The sequence below is a fragment of the Oncorhynchus mykiss genome, chromosome 15, assembly GCF_057628025.1.
Source record: "Oncorhynchus mykiss isolate SJ-2025 chromosome 15, ASM5762802v1, whole genome shotgun sequence".
Classification (NCBI taxonomy): Eukaryota; Metazoa; Chordata; class Actinopteri; order Salmoniformes; family Salmonidae; genus Oncorhynchus; species Oncorhynchus mykiss.
Window position 1 is genome coordinate 5,729,246 of NC_143036.1, and position 22,255 is coordinate 5,751,500.

The 22,255-nt window shown below is 47.7% G+C and overlaps 1 protein-coding gene and 2 pseudogenes across 1 annotated transcript; all 3 read left to right on the forward strand.

Annotated features, from left to right (window-relative positions):
* The first annotated feature begins 8,135 nt into the window (after positions 1 to 8,135).
* Positions 8,136 to 10,278, forward strand: LOC110490818 (musculin). The gene is made up of 2 exons (XM_021564267.3): positions 8,136 to 8,971; positions 9,742 to 10,278. Exons 1-2 carry the CDS (start codon positions 8,510 to 8,512, stop codon positions 9,817 to 9,819), a joined length of 540 nt encoding a protein of 179 aa, XP_021419942.2. The 5' UTR covers positions 8,136 to 8,509; the 3' UTR covers positions 9,820 to 10,278.
* Positions 10,278 to 19,117, forward strand: LOC149977370 (uncharacterized; annotated as a pseudogene).
* Positions 19,118 to 19,121: 4 nt separating this feature from the next.
* On the forward strand, positions 19,122 to 19,787 carry LOC149977371 (uncharacterized; annotated as a pseudogene).
* Positions 19,788 to 22,255: the final 2,468 nt, after the last annotated feature.

The window sequence follows — 22,255 nt, forward strand, 5'->3', positions numbered from 1 at the left end:
AGGTGTAACTTCTGGTTGGACTTGAGAGTGGAGTTGAGAAACGATGGTACTGCAGATGAAAGAAAGGAAACAAGAATAGGAAGCAGCCTATTCAACTGTCTCCAAAAGGGCACTGTATCCAAAAAGGGCACCTTAATACCCATAGGGCTCTGGTCTAAAGTAGTGCACTACATATAGGGAATAGGGTGCCATAGGGCTCTGGTCTAAAGTAGAGCACTATATCGTGAATAGGGTGCCATAGGGCTCTGGTCTAAAGTAGAGCACTATATCGTGAATGGGGTGCCATAGGGCTCTGGTCTAAAGTAGTGCACTACATAGGGTGCCATTTGGGACAAGACAATGGTGCATTGGGGAATCCCTTGATAAAGCAACATTTGGTAATTCCTAAGACACCAATACATACCTAAGACACCAATACCTAAGACACCAATACCTAAGACACCAATACCTAAAACACCAATACATACCTAAGACACCAATACCTAAGACACCAATGCGTAAGACACCAATACCTAAAACACCAATACATACCTCCGACACCAATACCTAAGACACCAATGCCTAAGACACCAATACCTAAGACACCAATACCTAAGACACCAATGCCTAAGACACCAATGCCTAAGATAGCAATTCCTAAGACAACAATTCCTAAGACACCAATTCCTAAGACACCAATTCCTAAGACACCAATACCTAAAACACCAATACATACCTAAGACACCAATTCCTAAGACACCAATTCCTAAGACACCAATGCCTAAGACACCAATACCTAAAACACCAATACATACTTAAGACACCAATGCCTAAGACACCAATACCCAAAACACCAATACATACCTAAGACACTGTCACACCCTGACCATAGTTTGCTTTGTATGTTTCTATGTTTTGGTTGGTCAGGGTGTGAGCTGAGTGGGCATTCTATGTTACATGTCTAGTTTGTCTAGTTCTATGTTTGGCCTGATATGGTTCTCAATCAGAGGCAGGTGTTAGTCATTGTCTCTGATTGGGAACTATATTTAGGTAGCCTGTTTGGTGTTGGGTTTTGTGGGTGATTGTCCTTGTTCCTGTCTCTGTGTTACTTTGCACCAGTATTAGGCTGTTTCGGTTTTCATGTTACGTTTATTTGTTTTTGTATTTGATCGTGTTTACTTTGTCCTATTAAACATGGATCGCAATAGCCACGCCGCATTTTGGTCTGACTCTCTTTCCCATACAGAAAACCGTGACAGAATCACCCACCACAACAGGACCAAGCGGTGTGGTAACGGGCAACAGCAACAGCGGCGCAAAGAGGAATGGACTTGGGACGATGTGTTGGACGGCAAGGGTTGCTACACATGGGAGGAGATCCTGGCGGGAAAGGATCGCCTTCCATGGGAACAGGTGGAGGCAGCTAGGAGAGCAGAGGCAGCCGGAGAGAGGAGCCGGCGATATGAGGGAACATGGCTGGCAAGGAAGCCCGAGAGGCAGCCCCAAAAATGTATTGGGGGGGATCACAGGGAGTATGGCTACGCCAGGTAGGAGACCTGCGCAATCTTCCTGTGCCTACCGGGGGGCGAGAGAGACCGGGCAGGCACCGTGTTATGCTGTGGTGCGCCCGGTGTCTCCAGTGCGGGTGCATAGCCCGGTGCGGTACATTCCAGCTCCGCGTATCGGCCTGGAGTGCCTAGAGTGAGCGTCGAGCCAAGTGCCATGAAGCCGGCTCTACGCATCTGGTCCCCAGTGCGTCTTCTTGGGCCGGCTTACATGGCACCAGCCTTGCGCACGGTGTCCCCGGTTCGCCTGCATAGCCCAGTGCGGGCTATTCCACCTCGCCGCACTGGCAGGGCGACCGGGACCATTCAACCGGGTAAGGTTGGGCAGGCTCGGTGCTCAAGAGCTCCAGTGCGTGTCCTCGGCCCAGTACCACCAGTGCCAGCACCTCGCATCAGGCCTACAGTGCGCCTCGCCTCTCCAGCGCTGTCGGAGTCTGCCCAGCGCCGCCTGAGCCACCCGTCTGCCCAGCGCCGCCAGTGCCGCCCGTCTGCCCAGCGCCGCCTGAGCCACCCGTCTGCCCAGCGCCGCCTGAGCCGCCCGTCTGCCCAGCGCCGCCTGAGCCGCCCGTCTGCCCAGCGCCGCCTGAGCCGCCCGTCTGCCCAGCGCCGCCTGAGCCGCCCGTCTGCCCAGCGCCGCCTGAGCCGCCCGTCTGCCCAGCGCCGCCTGAGCCGCCCGTCTGCCCAGCGCCGCCTGAGCCGCCCGTCTGCCCAGCGCCGCCTGAGCCGCCCGTCTGCCCAGCGCCGCCTGAGCCGCCCGTCTGCCCAGCGCCGCCTGAGCCGCCCGTCTGCCCAGCGCCGCCTGAGCCGCCCGTCTGCCCAGCGCCGCCTGAGCCGCCCGTCTGCCCAGCGCCGCCTGAGCCGCCCGTCTGCCCAGCGCCGCCTGAGCCGCCCGTCTGCCCAGCGCCGCCTAAGCCACCCGTCTGCCCAGCGCCGCCTGAGCCGCCCGTCTGCCCAGCGCCGCCAGTGCCGCCCGTCTGCACCGCGCCGCCAGTGCCGCCCGTCTGCCCAGCGCCGCCAGTGCCGCCCGTCTGCCCAGCGCCGCCAGTGCCGCCCGTCTGCCCAGCGCCGCCCGTCTGCCCAGCGCCGCCAGTGCCGCCCGTCTGCCCAGCGCCGCCAGTGCCGCCCGTCTGCCCAGCGCCGCCAGTGCCGCCCGTCTGCCCAGCGCCGCCAGTGCCGCCCGTCTGCCCAGCGCCGCCAGTGCCGCCCGTCTGCCCAGCGCCGCCAGTGTCGCCCGTCTGCCCAGCGCCGCCAGTGCCGCCCGTCTGCCCAGCGCCGCCAGTGCCGCCCGTCTGCCCAGCGCCGCCCGTCTGCCCAGCGCCGCCAGCGCCGCCCGTCTGCCCAGCGCCGCCCGTCTGCCAGGGGCCGCCAGCGCCGCCCGTCTGCCAGGGGCCGCCAGTGCCGCCAGTCAGCCAGGGGCCGCCAGAGCCCCTCTGTCCCGAGCAGCCACACCTCTGTCCCGAGCAGCCGCCCCTCTGTCCCGAGCTTCCGCCCCTCTTTCCCGAGCTTCCGCCCCTCTGTCCCGAGCTGCCGCCCCTCTGTCCATTGAGAAGAGTTGCCATGGTGAGGAGGCCACGGAAGCGGACAAGGTGGGGGACTAAGACTGCAGTGAAGTGGGGGCCACGTCCAGCACCAGAGCCACCACCGCCCGTCTGCCCAGCGCCGCCAGTGCCGCCCGTCTGCCCAGCGCCGCCAGTGCCGCCCGTCTGCCCAGCGCCGCCAGTGCCGCCCGTCTGCCCAGCGCCGCCAGTGCCGCCCGTCTGCCCAGCGCCGCCAGTGCCGCCCGTCTGCCCAGCGCCGCCCGTCTGCCCAGCGCCGCCAGCGCCGCCCGTCTGCCCAGCGCCGCCCGTCTGCCAGGGGCCGCCAGCGCCGCCCGTCTGCCAGGGGCCGCCAGTGCCGCCAGTCAGCCAGGGGCCACCAGAGCCCCTCTGTCCCGAGCAGCCGCACCTCTGTCCCGAGCAGCCGCCCCTCTGTCCCGAGCTTCCGCCCCTCTGTCCCGAGCTTCCGCCCCTCTGTCCCGAGCTGCCGCCCCTCTGTCCATTGAGAAGAGTTGCCATGGTGAGGAGGCCACGGAAGCGGACAAGGTGGGGGACTAAGACTACGGTGAAGTGGGGGCCACGTCCAGCACCAGAGCCACCACCGCGGACAGATGCCCACCCAGACCCTCCCCTATAGGTTCAGGTTTTGCGGCCGGAGTCCGCACCTTGGGGGGGGAAGGTACTGTCACACCCTGACCATAGTTTGCTTTGTATGTTTCTATGTTTTGGTTGGTCAGGGTGTGAGCTGAGTGGGCATTCTATGTTACATATCTAGTTCTATGTTTGGCCTGATATGGTTCTCAATCAGAGGCAGGTGTTCGTCATTGTCTCTGATTGGGAACCATATTTAGGTAGCCTGTTTGGTGTTGGGTTTTGTGGGTGATTGTCCTTGTTTCTGTCGCTGTGTTACTTTGCACCAGTATTAGGCTGTTTTGGTTTTCGTGTTAGGTTTATTTGTTTTTGTATTTGATCGTGTTTACTTTGTCCTATTAAACATGGATCGCAATAGCCACGCCGCATTTTGGTCTGACTCTCTTTCCCATACAGAAAACTGTGACAGACACCAATGCCTAAGACACCAATACCTAAGACACCAATAAAGCAGCTGCATGCGTAGTTAATTAAATGTTAAATAAAAACTATGAAAAATAATGGTGCATTGGGGAATCCCCTGATAAAGCACAGGGTTCCCTCCCTAACCTCTAGCCCCCTTGCCACACCCTAGTCATGCCAGTGCTCCAGATGTCATGGGAAAAGCTGACAGCTGTGGCTCGAAGCACGTGGGCCTTGTGTGAAAGGACGCTACATCTGCGGTAACCCAATCTCTCTGTGAAACGCACACAGGATTAGCCTCTTTTGATAAGGTCTTCAGACATTTCTCTTACCAAAGGGGAACAAGATGTGTGGGGGTGGGATCATGGGATGGGAGAGCTGCACACTACACCAGGGGTTCTCAGACCTCTCCTCGGGATCACCAGACATTTCACAGTGTTGTTGTAGCTCTGAAATAGCTCACCTGGTTCACCTAGCCAAGGGCTTGATACTTTATTGACTGGTTGAATCAGGTGTGCAAGCTGTGCAATAGTTCAAATACATGTGAGAGCTGGGGATCCCTGAGGAGAGGTTGGAGAATGGCTGGGGATCCCTGAGGAGAGGTTGGAGAATGGCTGGGGATCCCTGAGGAGAGGTTGGAGAATGGCTGGGGATCCCTGAGGAGAGGTTGGAGAATGGCTGGGGGTAACTGAGGAGAGGTTGGAGAATGGCTGGGGATCCCTGAGGGGAGGTTGGAGAATGGCTGGGGGTAACTGAGGAGAGGTTGGAGAATGACTGATGGTAACTGAGGAAAGGCTGGAGAACGGCTGGGGATCCCTGAGGAGAGGTTGGAGAATGGCTGGGGATCCCTGCGGAGAGGTTGGAGAATGGCTGGGGGTAACTGAGGAGAGGTTGGAGAATGACTGGGGGTAACTGAGGAGAGGCTGGAGAACAGCTGGGGATCCCTGAGGAGAGGTTGGAGAATGGCTGGGGATCCCTGAGGAGAGGTTGGAGAACAATTGGGGATCCCTGAGGAAAGGTTGGAGAATGACTGGGGGTAACTGAGGAGAGGTTGGAGAATGACTGGGGGTAACTGAGGAGAGGTTGGAGAATGGCTGGGGATCCCTGAGGAGAGGTTGGAGAATGGCTGGGGGTAACTGAGGAGAGGTTGGAGAATGGCTGGGGATCCCTGAGGAGAGGTTGGAGAATGGCTGGGGGTAACTGAGGAGAGGTTGGAGAATGACTGATGGTAACTGAGGAAAGGCTGGAGAACGGCTGGGGATCCCTGAGGAGAGGTTGGAGAATGGCTGGGGATCCCTGCGGAGAGGTTGGAGAATGGCTGGGGGTAACTGAGGAGAGGTTGGAGAATGACTGGGGGTAACTGAGGAGAGGCTGGAGAACAGCTGGGGATCCCTGAGGAGAGGTTGGAGAATGGCTGGGGATCCCTGAGGAGAGGTTGGAGAACAGTTGGGGATCCCTGAGGAAAGGTTGGAGAATGACTGGGGGTAACTGAGGAGAGGTTGGAGAATGACTGGGGGTAACTGAGGAGAGGTTGGAGAATGGCTGGGGATCCCTGAGGAGAGGTTGGAGAATGGCTGGGGATCCCTGAGGAGAGGTTGGCGAAAGGCTGGGGATCCCTGAGGAGAGGTTGGAGAACAGCTGGGGATCCCTGAGGAGAGGTTGGAGAATGACTGGGGGTAACTGAGGAGAGGTTGGAGAACAGCTGGGGATCCCTGAGGAAAGGGTGGAGAATGACTGGGGATCCCTGATGAGAGGTTGGAGAATAGCTGGGGTTAACTGAGAAGAGGTTGGAGAATGGCTGGAGATCCCTGAGCAGAGGTTGGAGAATGGCTGGGGATCCCTGTCGAGAGGTTGGAGAATGGCTACTGTATTGTACTTCTCTCCCATACCAATTTGATTGAATGTTCAGAGAGGAACTAGGATGAGAAAACTGAGGAATGTTCTGAAAGGAACTAGGATGAGGAAACTGAGGAATGTTCTGAAAGGAACTAGGATCAGGAAACTGAGGAATGCTCTGAAAGGAACTAGGATGAGGAAACTGAGGAATGCTCTGTAGAGGAACTAGGATCAGGAAACTGATGAATGTTCTGTAGAGGAACCAGGATGAGGAAACTGAAAAATGTTCTGAAAGGAACTAGGATGAGGAAACTGAGGAATGTTCTGTAGAGGAACCAGGACGAGGAAAAGTTTTTTGACAACAAGCTGGAAGTGAATGAAGTAAAATGAAGTGTTTGTTCACAGTACACTGCAATGGCTGATGTACATCAGTAATGAGTTGTGCACTATGTAGGGAATAGGGTGCCATAGGGCTCTGGTCTAAAGTAGTGCACTATGTAGGGAATAGGGTGCCATAGGGCTCTGGTCTAAAGTAGTGCACTATATATAGGGAATAGGGTACCATAGGGCTCTGGTCTAAAGTAGTGCACTATATACTGAATAAGGTGTCATAGGGCTCTGGTCTAAAGTAGTTCACTATATAGTGAATAGGGTGCCATAGGAATCTGGTCTAAAGTAGTGCACTACATAGGGCATATGAAGCCATTTGTCACCCAGAATTGCCCCTGTCCCAGTAGATAAATAAACCTCGAACATTACCTTTTTATTATTATTATTATTATTATTATTATTATTATTTATCTTACCTTTATTTAACCAGGTAGGCTAGTTGAGAACACCTTTATTTAACCAGGTAGGCTAGTTGAGAACACCTTTATTTAACCAGGGAGGCCAGTTGAGAACACCTTTATTTAACCAGGGAGGCTAGTTGAGAACACCTTTATTTAACCAGGGAGGCCAGTTGAGAACACCTTTATTTAACCAGGGAGGCCAGTTGAGAACACCTTTATTTAACCAGGTAGGCCAGTTGAGAACACCTTTATTTAACCAGGTAGGCTAGTTGAGAACACCTTTATTTAACCAGGTAGGCTAGTTGAGAACACCTTTATTTAACCAGGTAGGCTAGTTGAGAACACCTTTATTTAACCAGGTAGGCTAGTTGAGAACACCTTTATTTAACCAGGTAGGCTAGTTGAGAACACCTTTATTTAACCTGGTAGGCCAGTTGAGAACACCTTTATTTAACCAGGTAGGCCTGTTGAGAACACCTTTATTTAACCAGGTAGGCTAGTTGAGAAGACCTTTATTTAACCAGGTAGGCCTGTTGAGAACACCTTTATTTAACCAGGTAGGCTAGTTGAGAACACCTTTATTTAACCAGGTAGGCTAGTTGAGAACACCTTTATTTAACCAAGTAGGCCTGTTGAGAACAAGTTCTCATTTACAACTATGACCTGGCCAAGAATAAAGCAAAGCAGTGAGACACAAACAACAACACAGAGTTACACATGGAATAAACAAAACCACAGTAGCAAAGTAATTACGTTTTAGCAAATTAACACTGGAGTGATAGATGTGAAAGTAGAAATAATGGTGTGAAAAAAGAGCAAAAAAAGGTCAATAGAAACAATATGGGGATGAAGTAGGTAGTTGAGTTAGTTATCATTACACTACAGTGCAGTAGGTCACAGGGTGTCCTTAGATTGGCTGAGAAATGGACAGAAAATGTGTTTTGTTTTGGAAAAACATTTCAGAACATCTGGGAAATTTTACCATTACCCTTTTCCCAGATAATGTCCCAGTCATACATTGTTTTATAGATGCCTAATCAGTAGCAAAAGCAGTAACCAGTCATCCCCAATACCAAAGTACAGTATGCTAGAGGAGAGGTCACTGTGGTTTAGAGAGAGAGAGAGAGAGAGAGAGAGAGAGAGAGAGAGAGAGAGAAAGGGAGAGAGAGAAAGACAGAGAGAGAGAGAAAGAGAGAGAGAGAAAGAGAGAGCGAGAGAGAAAGAGAGAGAGAAAGAGAGAGAGAGGGAGAGAGAGAGAGGGAGAGGGAGTGAGAGAGAGAGAGAGGGAGTGAGTGAGGGGGTGGGGAAATGTTCCTGAAAACACTGTCACCCTGCCAATTCCAGGACTCTTAAATTAGCCGGATGAGAGTGCAGGCAGGTTTCAGTTTTACAAAGACTTGACTCGCTATTCAAGAGACACACTTCATTCTGAACTAAACTTTCCATCTACTGGCTAAGTCAGACTACATGATAACAATGGCAGCGTTCCTGAACTAGGAATGTCATTCTGACATCTGAGGATGAGATGGATCAACTGAGGACATTTTTAAATCGTTGTTTTCCTTTTAATTTGAGTTGAAGGAGCAGCCTTCACATTCCTGGAGCAGAAGAAGTGGAAACGTCTATTTCAAAGCCACCTATGGAACAGACATAGCATCAAAGTAGAGTTGTTTTAATCAGGTATATCCCACCTGTAACTCTCCGGTGACTCCTCTGTCCTGCTACAGAGGCAGAGGTGAAACAGACAGACATGTCCACCGGCTCAGTAAGCGACGGAGAGGACATTGAGACGCGTCGCGAACGGACTGACGCACCATTCGAAAGCTACAAAACCAAACGGAACGTTACACCGAGACGTTACACTTCCACCGAGTACTCAGACGACGCGTTCGTCGGTACTGACGGCGGTCACGAAGTCCGAACCAAGCGATCGTACAGCACCGCTGTCGGAGGAAAACAACTTTTCAAGGGGGGTCGACGAAAGGATGGACGACAGATGCAAAGGAACGTTGCAAACGCCAGAGAGAGGGCGAGGATGAGGGTGCTGAGCAAAGCCTTTTCCAGACTGAAAACCAGCCTGCCGTGGGTACCGGCCGATACCAAACTGTCCAAACTGGACACGCTGCGACTTGCATCTAGCTATATATCACACCTCCGACAGCTACTGCAAGAGAACCACTTCGAGAGCAGCTTTGTACACCCTGTCAACCTGGTAGGAAGCCTTAAATATGAGACAATGTCTCTGTCTGTTCACAGACCTTGTCAACTTGGGTATGAAAGACACAAATGTTTATTATATATATATTTTTTTTTACATTTAAACGTTGGTCATTTAGCAGACACTCTTATCCAGACCAACTCCATTCTATTGCATCTAGAAAAAATGTGCTGTGTAAAATGTGTAGAAATATGTGCTGTGTAAAATGTGTAGGAAAATGTGCTGTGTAAAATGTGTAGGAAAATGTGCTGTGTAAAATGTGTAGGAAAATGTGCTGTGTAAAATGTGTAGGAAAATGTGCTGTGTAAAATGTGTAGGAAAACGTGCTGTGTAAAATGTGTAGGAAAATGTGCTGTGTAAAATGTGTAGGAAAATGTGCTGTGTAAAATGTGTAGAAATATGTGCTGTGTAAAATGTGTAGGAAAATGTGCTGTGTAAAATGTGTAGGAAAATGTGCTGTGTAAAATGTGTAGGAAAAACGTGCTGTGTAAAATGTGTAGGAAAATGTGCTGTGTAAAATGTGTAGGAAAACGCAACAAAATAATTTCATCCATTGCTTTTTGCGGAAAGGGGTGGTGAGTCAGACCATTGATGAGTCTACTTTGGGACTGAATTACGTAGACTAAGATACTATAATAGCACCATGATGGTAAATCTAATAGGATTCCTATTCCTGCTGTCTATTTTGTTGTTACAATATTTACTAATATGTCCTGTCTATTTATTTAATCGATCTCTCTCTCTCTCTCTCTCCCTGTCTACAGACTTGGCCATTTGTGGTAGGAAGATCAGAGGACAACAAGGACATGTCTGCAGCCGGACTGTGTGGAGTTATTTCATAGGACAGGAGGGATCGCCCTCTCTGCTGGGACTGTCCTGTTCTACCCTGGCTGCTGGCACCCTATTCTTTACATAGTGCACTAAAGTACTGCACTATATTGGAAATAGGATGGATGCCATTTGGAACTCATTTCAAGTATTTTTTGTCCTTTGTATAAAATCTCTCTCTCTCTCTCTCTCTCTCTCTCTCTCTCTCTCTCTCTCTCTCTCTCTCTCTCTCTCTCTCTCTCTCTCTCTCTCTCTCTCCCTCTCTCTCTCTCTCTCTCTCTCTCTCTCTCTCTCTCTCTCTCCCCTCTCTCTCTCTCTCTCTCTCTCTCTCTCTCTCTCTCTCTCTCTCTCTCACACACACACACAGAGTATTCAATTTGAACTCTATTCCAACTCTACTTGTAATGCAGTAAGGAGAGTCTTTGGGAGCATGTTTATAATTTTTTAATAAATCTGCCGATAAGCATCTAGAATGGCCAGTTTCTTCAAAGCGATGGTGAGGGGGGACACTCTTAAGGCAAGATAACATTTCCTTAATGAGGAAGCTCTGTTAGGAGGAGAAACCAGAGGTTTTTATATGGTTGTTTGATTGTCATGTGGTGTCTTGTTCTGTTAGTGGTCAAAGCACAGTACCGTAGTGTTCTGTTATTTCAAGCCACGCTGTAAATAGCAACGTACAATAATGCATTACGCTGGATGCTGTTTTTCTATTCGTTTGGAGAACAGATAATCAGGAACAGGCCTATGTCATACAATTACAGATTGTTGATGTCCACTGCCAGACACCCAAAATACATAGCAGTATCCAATACCCCATACCCAAATACCCAATACCCCAATACCCCAATACCCCATTCCCCAATACCCCAATACCCCATACCCAAATACCCAATACCCCAATACCCCAATACCCCATTCCCCAATACCCCAATACCCATATACCCCAATATCCAATACCCCAATACCCAAATACCCAATACCCCAATACCCCAATACCCAAATACCCAATACCCCAATACCCAATACCCCAATATCCAATACCCAATACCCCAATATTCAATACCCCAATACCCAATACCCAATGCCCCAATATCCAATACCCCAATACCCCAATACCCAATACCCCAATACCCAATACCCCAATACCCCAGTACCCATATACCCCAATATCCAATACCCAATACCCCAATATACAATACCCCAATACCCAATACCCCAATATCCAATACCCCAATACCTTAATACCCAATACCCCAATATCCAATACCCCAATACCCAATACCCCAATACCCAATACCCAATACCCCAATACCCAATATCCAGTACCCCAATACCCTATACCCAATACCCCAATATCCAATACCAAATACCCAATACCCCAATACCCAATACCCAATATACCCCAATGCCCCAATATCCAATACCCCAATACCCTAATACCCAATACCTCAATACCCCAATATCCAATACCCCAATACCCAATTACCCAATACCCAATACCGCAATACCCAGTACCCCAATACCCAATACCCAATACCTAATTACCCAATACCCAATACCCCAATAACCCAATACCCCAGTACCCCAATACCCAATAACAAATATCCCATTCCCAATATTCCAATACTCAATATACAGTGTTCAATAGTGATACACATTTGCTAAATATACAGAGGGTGGGGTTGGGACTTTCCCAGTGTTAGTTTGCCCGTGTGAAAAAGTTATATTTGTTTCTCATAAAAAAAACATTTTTATATTCAGTCACAGAACATCTGTGCATTCAACCGTTCTGTAATCAATTAGATCCTCCCAAAGCCCCTTTAGAAGGGGCCCAGATTCACAAGCCGTGACAGAGGGCACTCTCTCAAAGAGTTATCCACGTTGACTGTGTCCCAAATGGCACCCTATTCCCTATAGCCTATGCCGCACTTCGTTCAACCAGAGACCATACGGCTCTGATCAAAAGTAGTGCACTTTAAAGGGACAAGATTTGGAACCCAAGCTTTGTGTGATCCACATTGCGTCACAGCTATATACCCATTATGGTCGTCATGGTTATTATATCTGATAGGACCAGCTAGACTCATGAACCCATCTAGCTTCAACTGGGCCCTAGGTTTTCCTTTAATAACGTTTCAGCAAGTGTAGTCTTTAACGATGACACACTCGTACACGTGGATTTTATGTTGTGGATATGTGGTAGGAGAGTAGGGGCCTATGGGAACACACGTTATGTGATGTGAAATATATTATGAATGTATTGTAATTTAAAAATATATATCTAACTCCCTTAATTTTGCTGGACCGCCGGAAAAGTAGCTGCTACCTTTGGAGTAGCTAACGGGGATCCTTAATACATACAAATACAAACATCTTAGATGATGTGGTGATGATGGGACAGTATCAGCCCTCCTGATTAGGTATCAACCCTCCTGATTAGATATCAGCCACCCTGATTAGGTATCAGCCCTCCTGATTAGATATCAGCCCTCCTGATTAGATATCAGCCCTCCTGATTAGATATCAGCCCTCCTGATTAGATATGAACCCTCCTGATTAGATATCAGCCCTCCTGATTAGATATCAGCCCTCCTGATTAGATATCAGCCCTCCTGATTAGGTCTCAGCCCTCCTGATTAGGTCTCAGCCCTCCTGAATAGATATCAGCCCTCCTGATTAGATACCAGCCCTCCTGAATAGATATCAGCCCTCCTGATTAGATATCAGCCCTCCTGATTAGATATCAGTCCTCCTGATTAGATATCAACCCTCCTGAATAGATATCAGCCCTCCTGATTAGATATCAACCCTCCTGAATAGATATCAGCCCTCCTGATTAGATATCAGCCCTCCTGATTAGATATCAGCCCTCCTGATTAGATATCAGCCCTCCTGATTAGGTCTCAGCCCTCCTGATTAGATATTAACCCTCCTGATTAGGTCTCAACCCTCCTGATTAGATATCAGCCCTCCTGATTAGATATCAGCCCTCCTGATTAGGTCTCAGCCCTCCTGAATAGGTCTCAGCCCTCCTGATTAGATATCAACCCTCCTGATTAGGTCTCAACCCTCCTGAGAAGGTATCAACCCTCCTGATTAGGTATCAGCCCTCCTGATTAGATATCAACCCTCCTGATTAGATATCAGCCCTCCCGATTAGATATCAGCCCTCCTGATTAAATATCAGCCCTCCTGATTAGATATCAATCCTCCTGATTAGATATCAACCCTCCTGATTAGATATCAGCCCTCCTGATTAGATATCAGCCCTCCTGATTAGATATCAGCCCTCCTGATTAGATATCAGCCCTCCTGATTAGATATCAGCCCTCCTGATTAGATATCAGCCCTCCTGATTAGATATCAAGCCTCCTGAATAGGTCTCAGCCTCCTGATTAGGTCTCAGCCCTCCTGAATAGGTCTCAGCCCTCCTGATTAGGTCTCATTCTCCTGATTAGATCTCAGCCTCCTGATTAGGTCTCAACCTTCCTGATTAGATATCAAGCCTCCTGAATAGGTCTCAGCCTCCTGATTAGGTCTCAGCCCTCCTGAATAGGTCTCTGCCCTCCTGATTAGGTCTCATTCTCCTGATTAGATCTCAGCCTCCTGATTAGGTCTCAACCTTCCTGATTAGATATCAACCCTCCTGATTAGATATCAACCCTCCTGACTAGGTCTCAGCCTCCTGATTAGATCTCAGCCTCCTGATTAGGTCTCAACCCTCCTGATTATATATCAACCCTCCTGATTAGATATCAACCCTCCTGATTAGGTCTCAGCCTCCTGATTAGATCTCAGCCTCTTGATTAGGTCTCAACCCTCCTGATTAGGTCTCAGCCCTCCTGATTAGGTCTCAGCCCTCCTGATTAGATATCAACCCTCCTGATTAGATATCAACCCTCCTGATTAGGTCTCAGCCCTCCTGAATAGGTCTCAGCCCTCCTGATTAGATATCAACCCTCCTGATTAAATCTCAGCCCTCCTGATTAGATATCAACCCTCCTGATTAGGTCTCAGCCTCCTGATTAGATATCAACCCTCCTGATTAGATATCAGCCCTCCTGATTAGGTCTCAGCCCTCCTGAATAGGTATCAGCCCTCCTGATTAGATATCAACCCTCCTGATTAGATCTCAGCCCTCCTGATTAGATATCAATCCTCCTGATTAGATCTCAGCCCTCCTGATTATATATCAATCCTCCTGATTAGATATCAACCCTCCTGATTAGGTCTCAGCCTCCTGATTAGGTCTCAGCCTCCTGATTAGGTCTCAGCCCTCCTGAATAGGTCTCAGCCCTCCTGATTAGGTCTCATTCTCCTGATTAGATCTCAGCCTCCTGATTAGGTCTCAACCTTCCTGATTAGATATCAAGCCTCCTGAATAGGTCTCAGCCTCCTGATTAGGTCTCAGCCCTCCTGAATAGGTCTCTGCCCTCCTGATTAGGTCTCATTCTCCTGATTAGATCTCAGCCTCCTGATTAGGTCTCAACCTTCCTGATTAGATATCAACCCTCCTGATTAGATATCAACCCTCCTGACTAGGTCTCAGCCTCCTGATTAGATCTCAGCCTCCTGATTAGGTCTCAACCCTCCTGATTATATATCAACCCTCCTGATTAGATATCAACCCTCCTGATTAGGTCTCAGCCTCCTGATTAGATCTCAGCCTCTTGATTAGGTCTCAACCCTCCTGATTAGGTCTCAGCCCTCCTGATTAGGTCTCAGCCCTCCTGATTAGATATCAACCCTCCTGATTAGATATCAACCCTCCTGATTAGGTCTCAGCCCTCCTGAATAGGTCTCAGCCCTCCTGATTAGATATCAACCCTCCTGATTAAATCTCAGCCCTCCTGATTAGATATCAACCCTCCTGATTAGGTCTCAGCCTCCTGATTAGATATCAACCCTCCTGATTAGATATCAGCCCTCCTGATTAGGTCTCAGCCCTCCTGAATAGGTATCAGCCCTCCTGATTAGATATCAACCCTCCTGATTAGATCTCAGCCCTCCTGATTAGATATCAACCATCCTGATTAGGTCTCAGCCTCCTGATTAGATATCAATCCTCCTGATTAGATCTCAGCCCTCCTGATTATATATCAATCCTCCTGATTAGATATCAACCCTCCTGATTAGGTCTCAGCCTCCTGATTAGGTCTCAGCCCTCCTGATTAGGTCTCAGCCTCCTGATTAGGTCTCAGCCCTCCTGATTAGATATCAACCCTCCTGATTAGGTCTCAGCCTCCTGATTAGGTCTCAGCCCTCCTGATTAGATATCAACCCTCCTGATTAGGTCTCAGCCCTCCTGATTAGATATCAGCCCTCCTGATTAGATATCAGCCCTCCTGATTAGATATCAAGCCTCCTGAATAGGTCTCAGCCTCCTGATTAGGTCTCAGCCCTCCTGAATAGGTCTCAGCCCTCCTGATTAGGTCTCATTCTCCTGATTAGATCTCAGCCTCCTGATTAGGTCTCAACCTTCCTGATTAGATATCAAGCCTCCTGAATAGGTCTCAGCCTCCTGATTAGGTCTCAGCCCTCCTGAATAGGTCTCTGCCCTCCTGATTAGGTCTCATTCTCCTGATTAGATCTCAGCCTCCTGATTAGGTCTCAACCTTCCTGATTAGATATCAACCCTCCTGATTAGATATCAACCCTCCTGACTAGGTCTCAGCCTCCTGATTAGATCTCAGCCTCCTGATTAGGTCTCAACCCTCCTGATTATATATCAACCCTCCTGATTAGATATCAACCCTCCTGATTAGGTCTCAGCCTCCTGATTAGATCTCAGCCTCTTGATTAGGTCTCAACCCTCCTGATTAGGTCTCAGCCCTCCTGATTAGGTCTCAGCCCTCCTGATTAGATATCAACCCTCCTGATTAGATATCAACCCTCCTGATTAGATCTCAGCCTCCTGATTAGGTCTCAACCTTCCTGATTAGATATCAACCCTCCTGATTAGATATCAACCCTCCTGACTAGGTCTCAGCCTCCTGATTAGATCTCAGCCTCCTGATTAGGTCTCAACCCTCCTGATTAGATATCAGCCCTCCTGATTAGGTCTCAGCCCTCCTGAATAGGTATCAGCCCTCCTGATTAGATATCAACCCTCCTGATTAGATCTCAGCCCTCCTGATTAGATATCAACCATCCTGATTAGGTCTCAGCCTCCTGATTAGATATCAATCCTCCTGATTAGATCTCAGCCCTCCTGATTATATATCAATCCTCCTGATTAGATATCAACCCTCCTGATTAGGTCTCAGCCTCCTGATTAGGTCTCAGCCCCCCTGATTAGGTCTCAGCCTCCTGATTAGGTCTCAGCCCTCCTGATTAGATATCAACCCTCCTGATTAGGTCTCAGCCTCCTGATTAGGTCTCAGCCCTCCTGATTAGATATCAACCCTCCTGATTAGGTCTCAGCCCTCCTGATTAGATATCAGCCCTCCTGATTAGATATCAACCCTCCTGATTAGGTCTCAACCCTCCTGATTAGATCTCAGCCTCCTGATTAGATCTCAGCCCTCCTGAATAGGTCTCAGCCCTCCTGATTAGGTCTCAGCCTCCTGATTAGGTCTCAGCCCTCCTGATTAGATCTCAGCCCTCCTGAATAGGTCTCAGCCCTCCTGATTAGATCTCAGCCCTCCCGAATAGGTCTCAGCCCTCCTGAATAGGTCTCAGCCCTATTCATTAGATCTCATCCCTCCTGATTAGGTCTCAGCCCTCCATGAGGTCAATGCTACCCTCTCCAGATGGTATGTTAGTTAGGCTATCCCACTGTCAGTCCAAGTGCAGCCATAACACACCACTTCAACAAACTCTTTTAACCTTAGTCAGTGTTCCAGGCCTAAATTAAATTCACGGAAGGTAAAATCACTGCACCGAGACATGACAAGGATCTCTTGATCTACCAGCAGTGTTTTTTTGTATAATTCCCAAACTATACGTGTTGGAAGCCATGTTGGGACATACACACACACTAATAATCAGAACGTGCAGACAGAGGAGAGGAAGATGGGAGAAACTTTTCATCAAGCTCCTGGAGGGTTGCAGCTGTTTGGTGGTTGGTGAGTTTCTCAGGGCTGTTAAGTCGTCTAATGGGACACACGAGGCACAATGATGGGCCAGGCCAGCTGATGAGCCAGCCTCTCACATTCACCCACTGGTTCTTCCTCACACCAACAACGGGATTTACATTATTTTATGTCTCAGACGTTCTTTTCCATAATGCCCTAAATATCTAGATGCAAGTATCTGGGAGGTACTATAGAAGGACCTGCCAGCACTATAGAAGGACCTGCCAGTACTATGGAATGACCAGCCAGTACTATAGAAGGACCTGCCAGTTCTATAGAAGGACCTGCCAGTACTACGGAAGGACCTGCCAGTACTATAGAAGGACCTGCCAGTACTATAGAAGGACCTGCCAGTACTATAACATTCCCTACTACTGTAGTTCTACAGAAGGACCTGCCAGTTCTATAGAAGGACCTGCCAGTACTATAGAAGGACCTGCCAGAACAATATAATGACTTGACAGTACAATGGAATGACCAGCCAGTACTATAGAAGGACCTGCCAGTACTATAGAAGGACCTGCCAGTACTATAGAAGGACCTGCCAGTACTATAGAAGGACCTGCCAGAACTATAGAAGGACCTGCCAGTACTATAGAAGGACCTGCCAGAACTATAGAAGGACCTGCCAGTACTATAGAAGGACCTGTCAGTACTAATGTATAACCTGCCAGTACTAATGTATAACCTGCCAATACTAATGTATGACCTGCCAGTACTATAGAATGACCTGACAGTACTATAGAAGGACCATCCAGTACTATAGAAGGACCTGCCAGAACTATAGAAGGACCTGCCAGTACTATAGAAGGACCTGCCAGTACTATAGAAGGACCTGCCAGTACTATAGAAGGACCTGCCAGTACTATAGAAGGACCTGTCAGTACTAATGTATAACCTGCCAGTACTAATGTATAACCTGCCAATACTAATGTATGACCTGCCAGTACTATAGAATGACCTGACAGTACTAATGTATAACCTGCCAGTACTAATGTATAACCTGCCAATACTAATGTATGACCTGCCAGTACTATAGAATGACCTGACAGTACTAATGTATAACCTGCCAGTACTAATGTATAACCTGCCAGTACTAATGTATAACCTGCCAGAATTAATGTATAACCTGCCAGGTACTGATGTATGACCTGCCAGTACTATAGAATGACCTTCCAGTACTATAGAATGACCTGCCAGTACTATAGAATGACCTTCCAGTACTATAGAATGACCTGCCAGTACTATAGAAGGACCTGCCAGTGCTATAGAAGGACCTGCCAGTACTACGGAAGGACCTGCCAGTACTATAGAAGGACCTGCCAGTACTATAGAAGGACCTGCCAGTACTATAACATTCCCTACTACTGTAGTTCTACAGAAGGACCTGCCAGTTCTATAGAAGGACCTGCCAGTACTATAGAAGGACCTGCCAGTACTATAGAAGGACCTGCCAGAACTATAGAAGGACCTGCCAGTACTATAGAAGGACCTGCCAGTACTATAGAAGGACCTGCCAGTACTATAGAAGGACCTGCCAGTACTATAGAAGGACCTGCCAGTACTATAGAAGGACCTGCCAGTACTATAGAAGGACCTGCCAGTACTATAGAAGGACCTGCCAGTACTATAGAAGGACCTGCCAGTACTATAGAAGGACCTGCCAGTACTATAGAAGGACCTGCCAGAACTATAGAAGGACCTGCCAGTACTATAGAAGGACCTGCCAGTACTATAGAAGGACCTGCCAGAACTATAGAAGGACCTGCCAGTACTATAGAAGGACCTGTCAGTACTATAGAAGGACCTGCCAGTACTATAGAAGGACCTGCCAGTACTATAGAAGGACCTGCCAGTACTATAGAAGGACCTGCCAGTACTATAGAAGGACCTGCCAGTACTATAGAAGGACCTGCCAGTACTATAGAAGGACCTGCCAGTACTATAGAAGGACCTGCCAGAACTATAGAAGGACCTGCCAGTACTATAGAAGGACCTGCCAGTACTATAGAAGGACCTGCCAGAACTATAGAAGGACCTGCCAGTACTATAGAAGGACCTGTCAGTACTAATGTATAACCTGCCAGTACTAATGTATAACCTGCCAATACTAATGTATGACCTGCCAGTACTATAGAATGACCTGACAGTACTAATGTATAACCTGCCAGTACTAATGTATAACCTGCCAGTACTAATGTATAACCTGCCAGAATTAATGTATAACCTGCCAGGTACTAATGTATGACCTGCCAGTACTATAGAATGACCTTCCAGTACTATAGAATGACCTGCCAGTACTATAGAATGACCTTCCAGTACTATAGAATGACCTGCCAGTACTATAGAAGGACCTGCCAGTGCTATAGAAGGACCTGCCAGTGCTATACAATGACCTGCCAGTACTATAGAAGGACCTGCCAGTGCTATAGAAGGACCTGCCAGTACTATACAATGACCTGCCAGTACTATAGAAGGACCTGCCAGTACTATAGAAGGACCTGCCAGTACTATAGGAGGACCTGCCAGTGCTATACAATGACCTGCCAGTACTATAGAAGGACCTGCCAGGACTATATAATGACATGACAGAACTATAGAAGGACCTGCCAGTATTACATAAGGACCTGCCAGTACTATAAAATGACCTGCAAGTATTATAAAAGTACCTGCCAGTATTATAGAAGGATCTGCCAGTACTATAGAAGGACCTGCCAGTATTATAGAAGGACCTGCCAGTACTATAGAAGGATCTGCCAGTACTATAGAAGGACCTGCCAGTACTATAGAAGGACCTGCCAGTACTATAGAATGACCTGCCAGGATTATAGAAGGACCTGCCAGTACTATAGAATGACCTGCCAGTATTATTAAAGGACCTGCCTGTAATCACACTCCTGTTTTAGAGGTAACTACAGTGTCACATTTACCCTGAATGTGGATGAAAGCTGCATTTTGTCTTTAATCAAAAGCCTGTTACAGCATTGTACTTGTCTTGTCTTTGGCATATCTAACATGCACACAGATGTGCTGTTACTCAATGAAAAACCCGGTGAGATGTAAGTGTGTGATTATCATGGAGGAAGATGCATTGAAGACGGCTTGGCGTTAATCAACAGACGATGGCAGAGCCGTTGAGATGTCCCTCTGGGCTCTGTTTCAGAAGTAGTATACTATAAAAGGGAATAGGGTGCCATTTGGGATGAGTAAAATGTTACGAGAACAGTATCTGATTATCACTGAGCGAGGATGCTTGGAAGACGGCTTGACATGAATTAATCAAAGGATTGTCATCGACCCGTAAAGTTGCAAATGGTTGCCTCCCAAACGGGGACCTTTTCCTTGTATAGTACACAGGACTTTTGGTCAAAAGCAGTGCACTCTATAGGGAATTTAGGGTGACATTTAGTACACATCCATTATCTGGCACTTGACTGTTAAAACAGCGCCAACCACCGGAAACAATGTATTTTAGTTTTGACAACTCTGGTTTTGAAACGTCACCATGAAACATAGGAAAAAGGCTCATTCAATTGCTTTGACTTGCACGACCATGGCTATCCATGTGTGACTGTTATTTGGCCAAAGACAAGAATACTTATTAAACAGCAGTACAGTATTTAGAAACATAAAGAGATTCTCTGGTGCTTTCGTTTACTTGTTAGATAGTAGTTCTGAAAGTTTCGCCCATGACCCAACAGTGGTCCCCAAAGATTGTGTACTATGTCAAAAATGTGCAGATATGTGCCCCACTTCATCTCTCTCTCTCTCTCTCTCTCTCTCTCTCTCTCTCTCTCTCTCTCTCTCTCTCTCTCTCTCTCTCTCTCTCTCTCTCTCTCTCTCTCTCTCTCTCTCTCTCTCTCTCTCTCTCTCTCTCTCTAGCAATTGAATTCAATCCAAGGGGCTTTATTGACATTGGAAACATGTGTTAACATTGCCAAAGCAAGTGAAGTAGATAATATACAGAAGTGAAAAAAACTAAACAAAATAACAGTAAACTCACAGAAATTCCATGATAATAAAGACATTACAAATATCATATTATGTAAATATACAGTATTGTAACGATGTGCAATTGGTTAAAGTACAAAAAGGAAAATTAATAAATCTGGTTGTATTTACAATGGTGTTCGTTCTTCACTGGTTGCCCTTTTCTTGTGACAACAGGTCACAAATCTTGCTGCTGTGATGGCACACTGTGGAATTTCACCCAGTAGATATGGGAGTTTTATCAAAATATGGTTTGTTTTCACATTCTTTGTGGATCTGTGTAATCTGAGGGAAATGCTGTATGTATCTCTGATTTGGTCATACATTTGGTAGGAGGTTAGGAAGTGCAGCTCAGTTTCCACCTAATTTTGTGGGCAGCGTGAACATAGCCTGTCTTCTCTTGAGAGCCAGGTCTGCCTACGGCGGCCGTTCTCAATAGCAAGGCTGTGCTCACTGAGTCTGTACATAGTCAAAGCTTTCCTTAAGTTTGGGTCAGTCACAGTGGTCAGGTATTCTGCCACTGTGTACTCTCTGTTCAGGGCCAAATAGCATTCTAGTTTGCTCTGTTTTTTTGTGAATTCTTTCCAATGTTTCATGTAATTATCTTTTTGTTTTCTCATGATTTGGTTGAGTCTAATTGTGTTGCTGTCCTGGGGCTCTATGGGGTCTGTTTGTAGTTGTGAGCAGAGCCCCAGAACCAGCTTGTTTAGGGGGTTCATTTCTCTGTAGGTGATGTATTTGTTAAGGAAGGTTAGGGAATCGCTTCCATTTCGGTGGTTGTAGAATTTAACTGTTAATTTCTGGATTTTGATAATTAACGAGTATCGGCCTAATTCTGCTCTGCATGCATTATTTGGTGTTCTACGTTGTACACGGAGGATATTTTTGCAGAATTCTTTGTCCCATTTTCTGAACTCTTGGTTGGTGAGGGGACCCAGACCTCACAACCATGAAGGGCAATGGGTTCTATAACTGTATTTTTTGCCAGATCCTAATTGGTATGTCGAATTATATGATCCTTTTGATGGCATAGATGGCCCTTCTTGCCTTGTCTCTCAGATCGTTCACAGCTTTGTGGAAGTTACCTGTGGAAGTTACGGTGCTTATGTTAGGCCAAGGTAGGTACAGTTTTGTTCTGTGCTCTAGTGCAACGGTGTCTAGTTGGAATTGATATTTTGTGGTCCTGGCGACTGGACCTTTTTTGGAACACCATTATTTTTGTCTTACTGAGATTTACTGTCAGGGCCCAGATCTGTCAGAATCTGTGCAGAATATATAGGTGCTGCTGTAGGCCTTCCTTGGTTGGTGACAGAAGCACCAGATCATCAGCAAACAGTAGACATTTGACTTCAGATTCTAGTAGGGTGAGGCCGGGTGCTGCAGA

Bases quoted from the DNA above. Each gene is read 5' to 3' on its own strand.
- LOC110490818 (XM_021564267.3), top strand. From the start codon at position 8,510: ATGTCCACCGGCTCAGTAAGCGACGGAGAGGACATTGAGACGCGTCGC. The intron at 8,972-9,741 runs GTAGGAAGCCTT...CCCTGTCTACAG, and splicing joins TTGTACACCCTGTCAACCTG to ACTTGGCCATTTGTGGTAGG.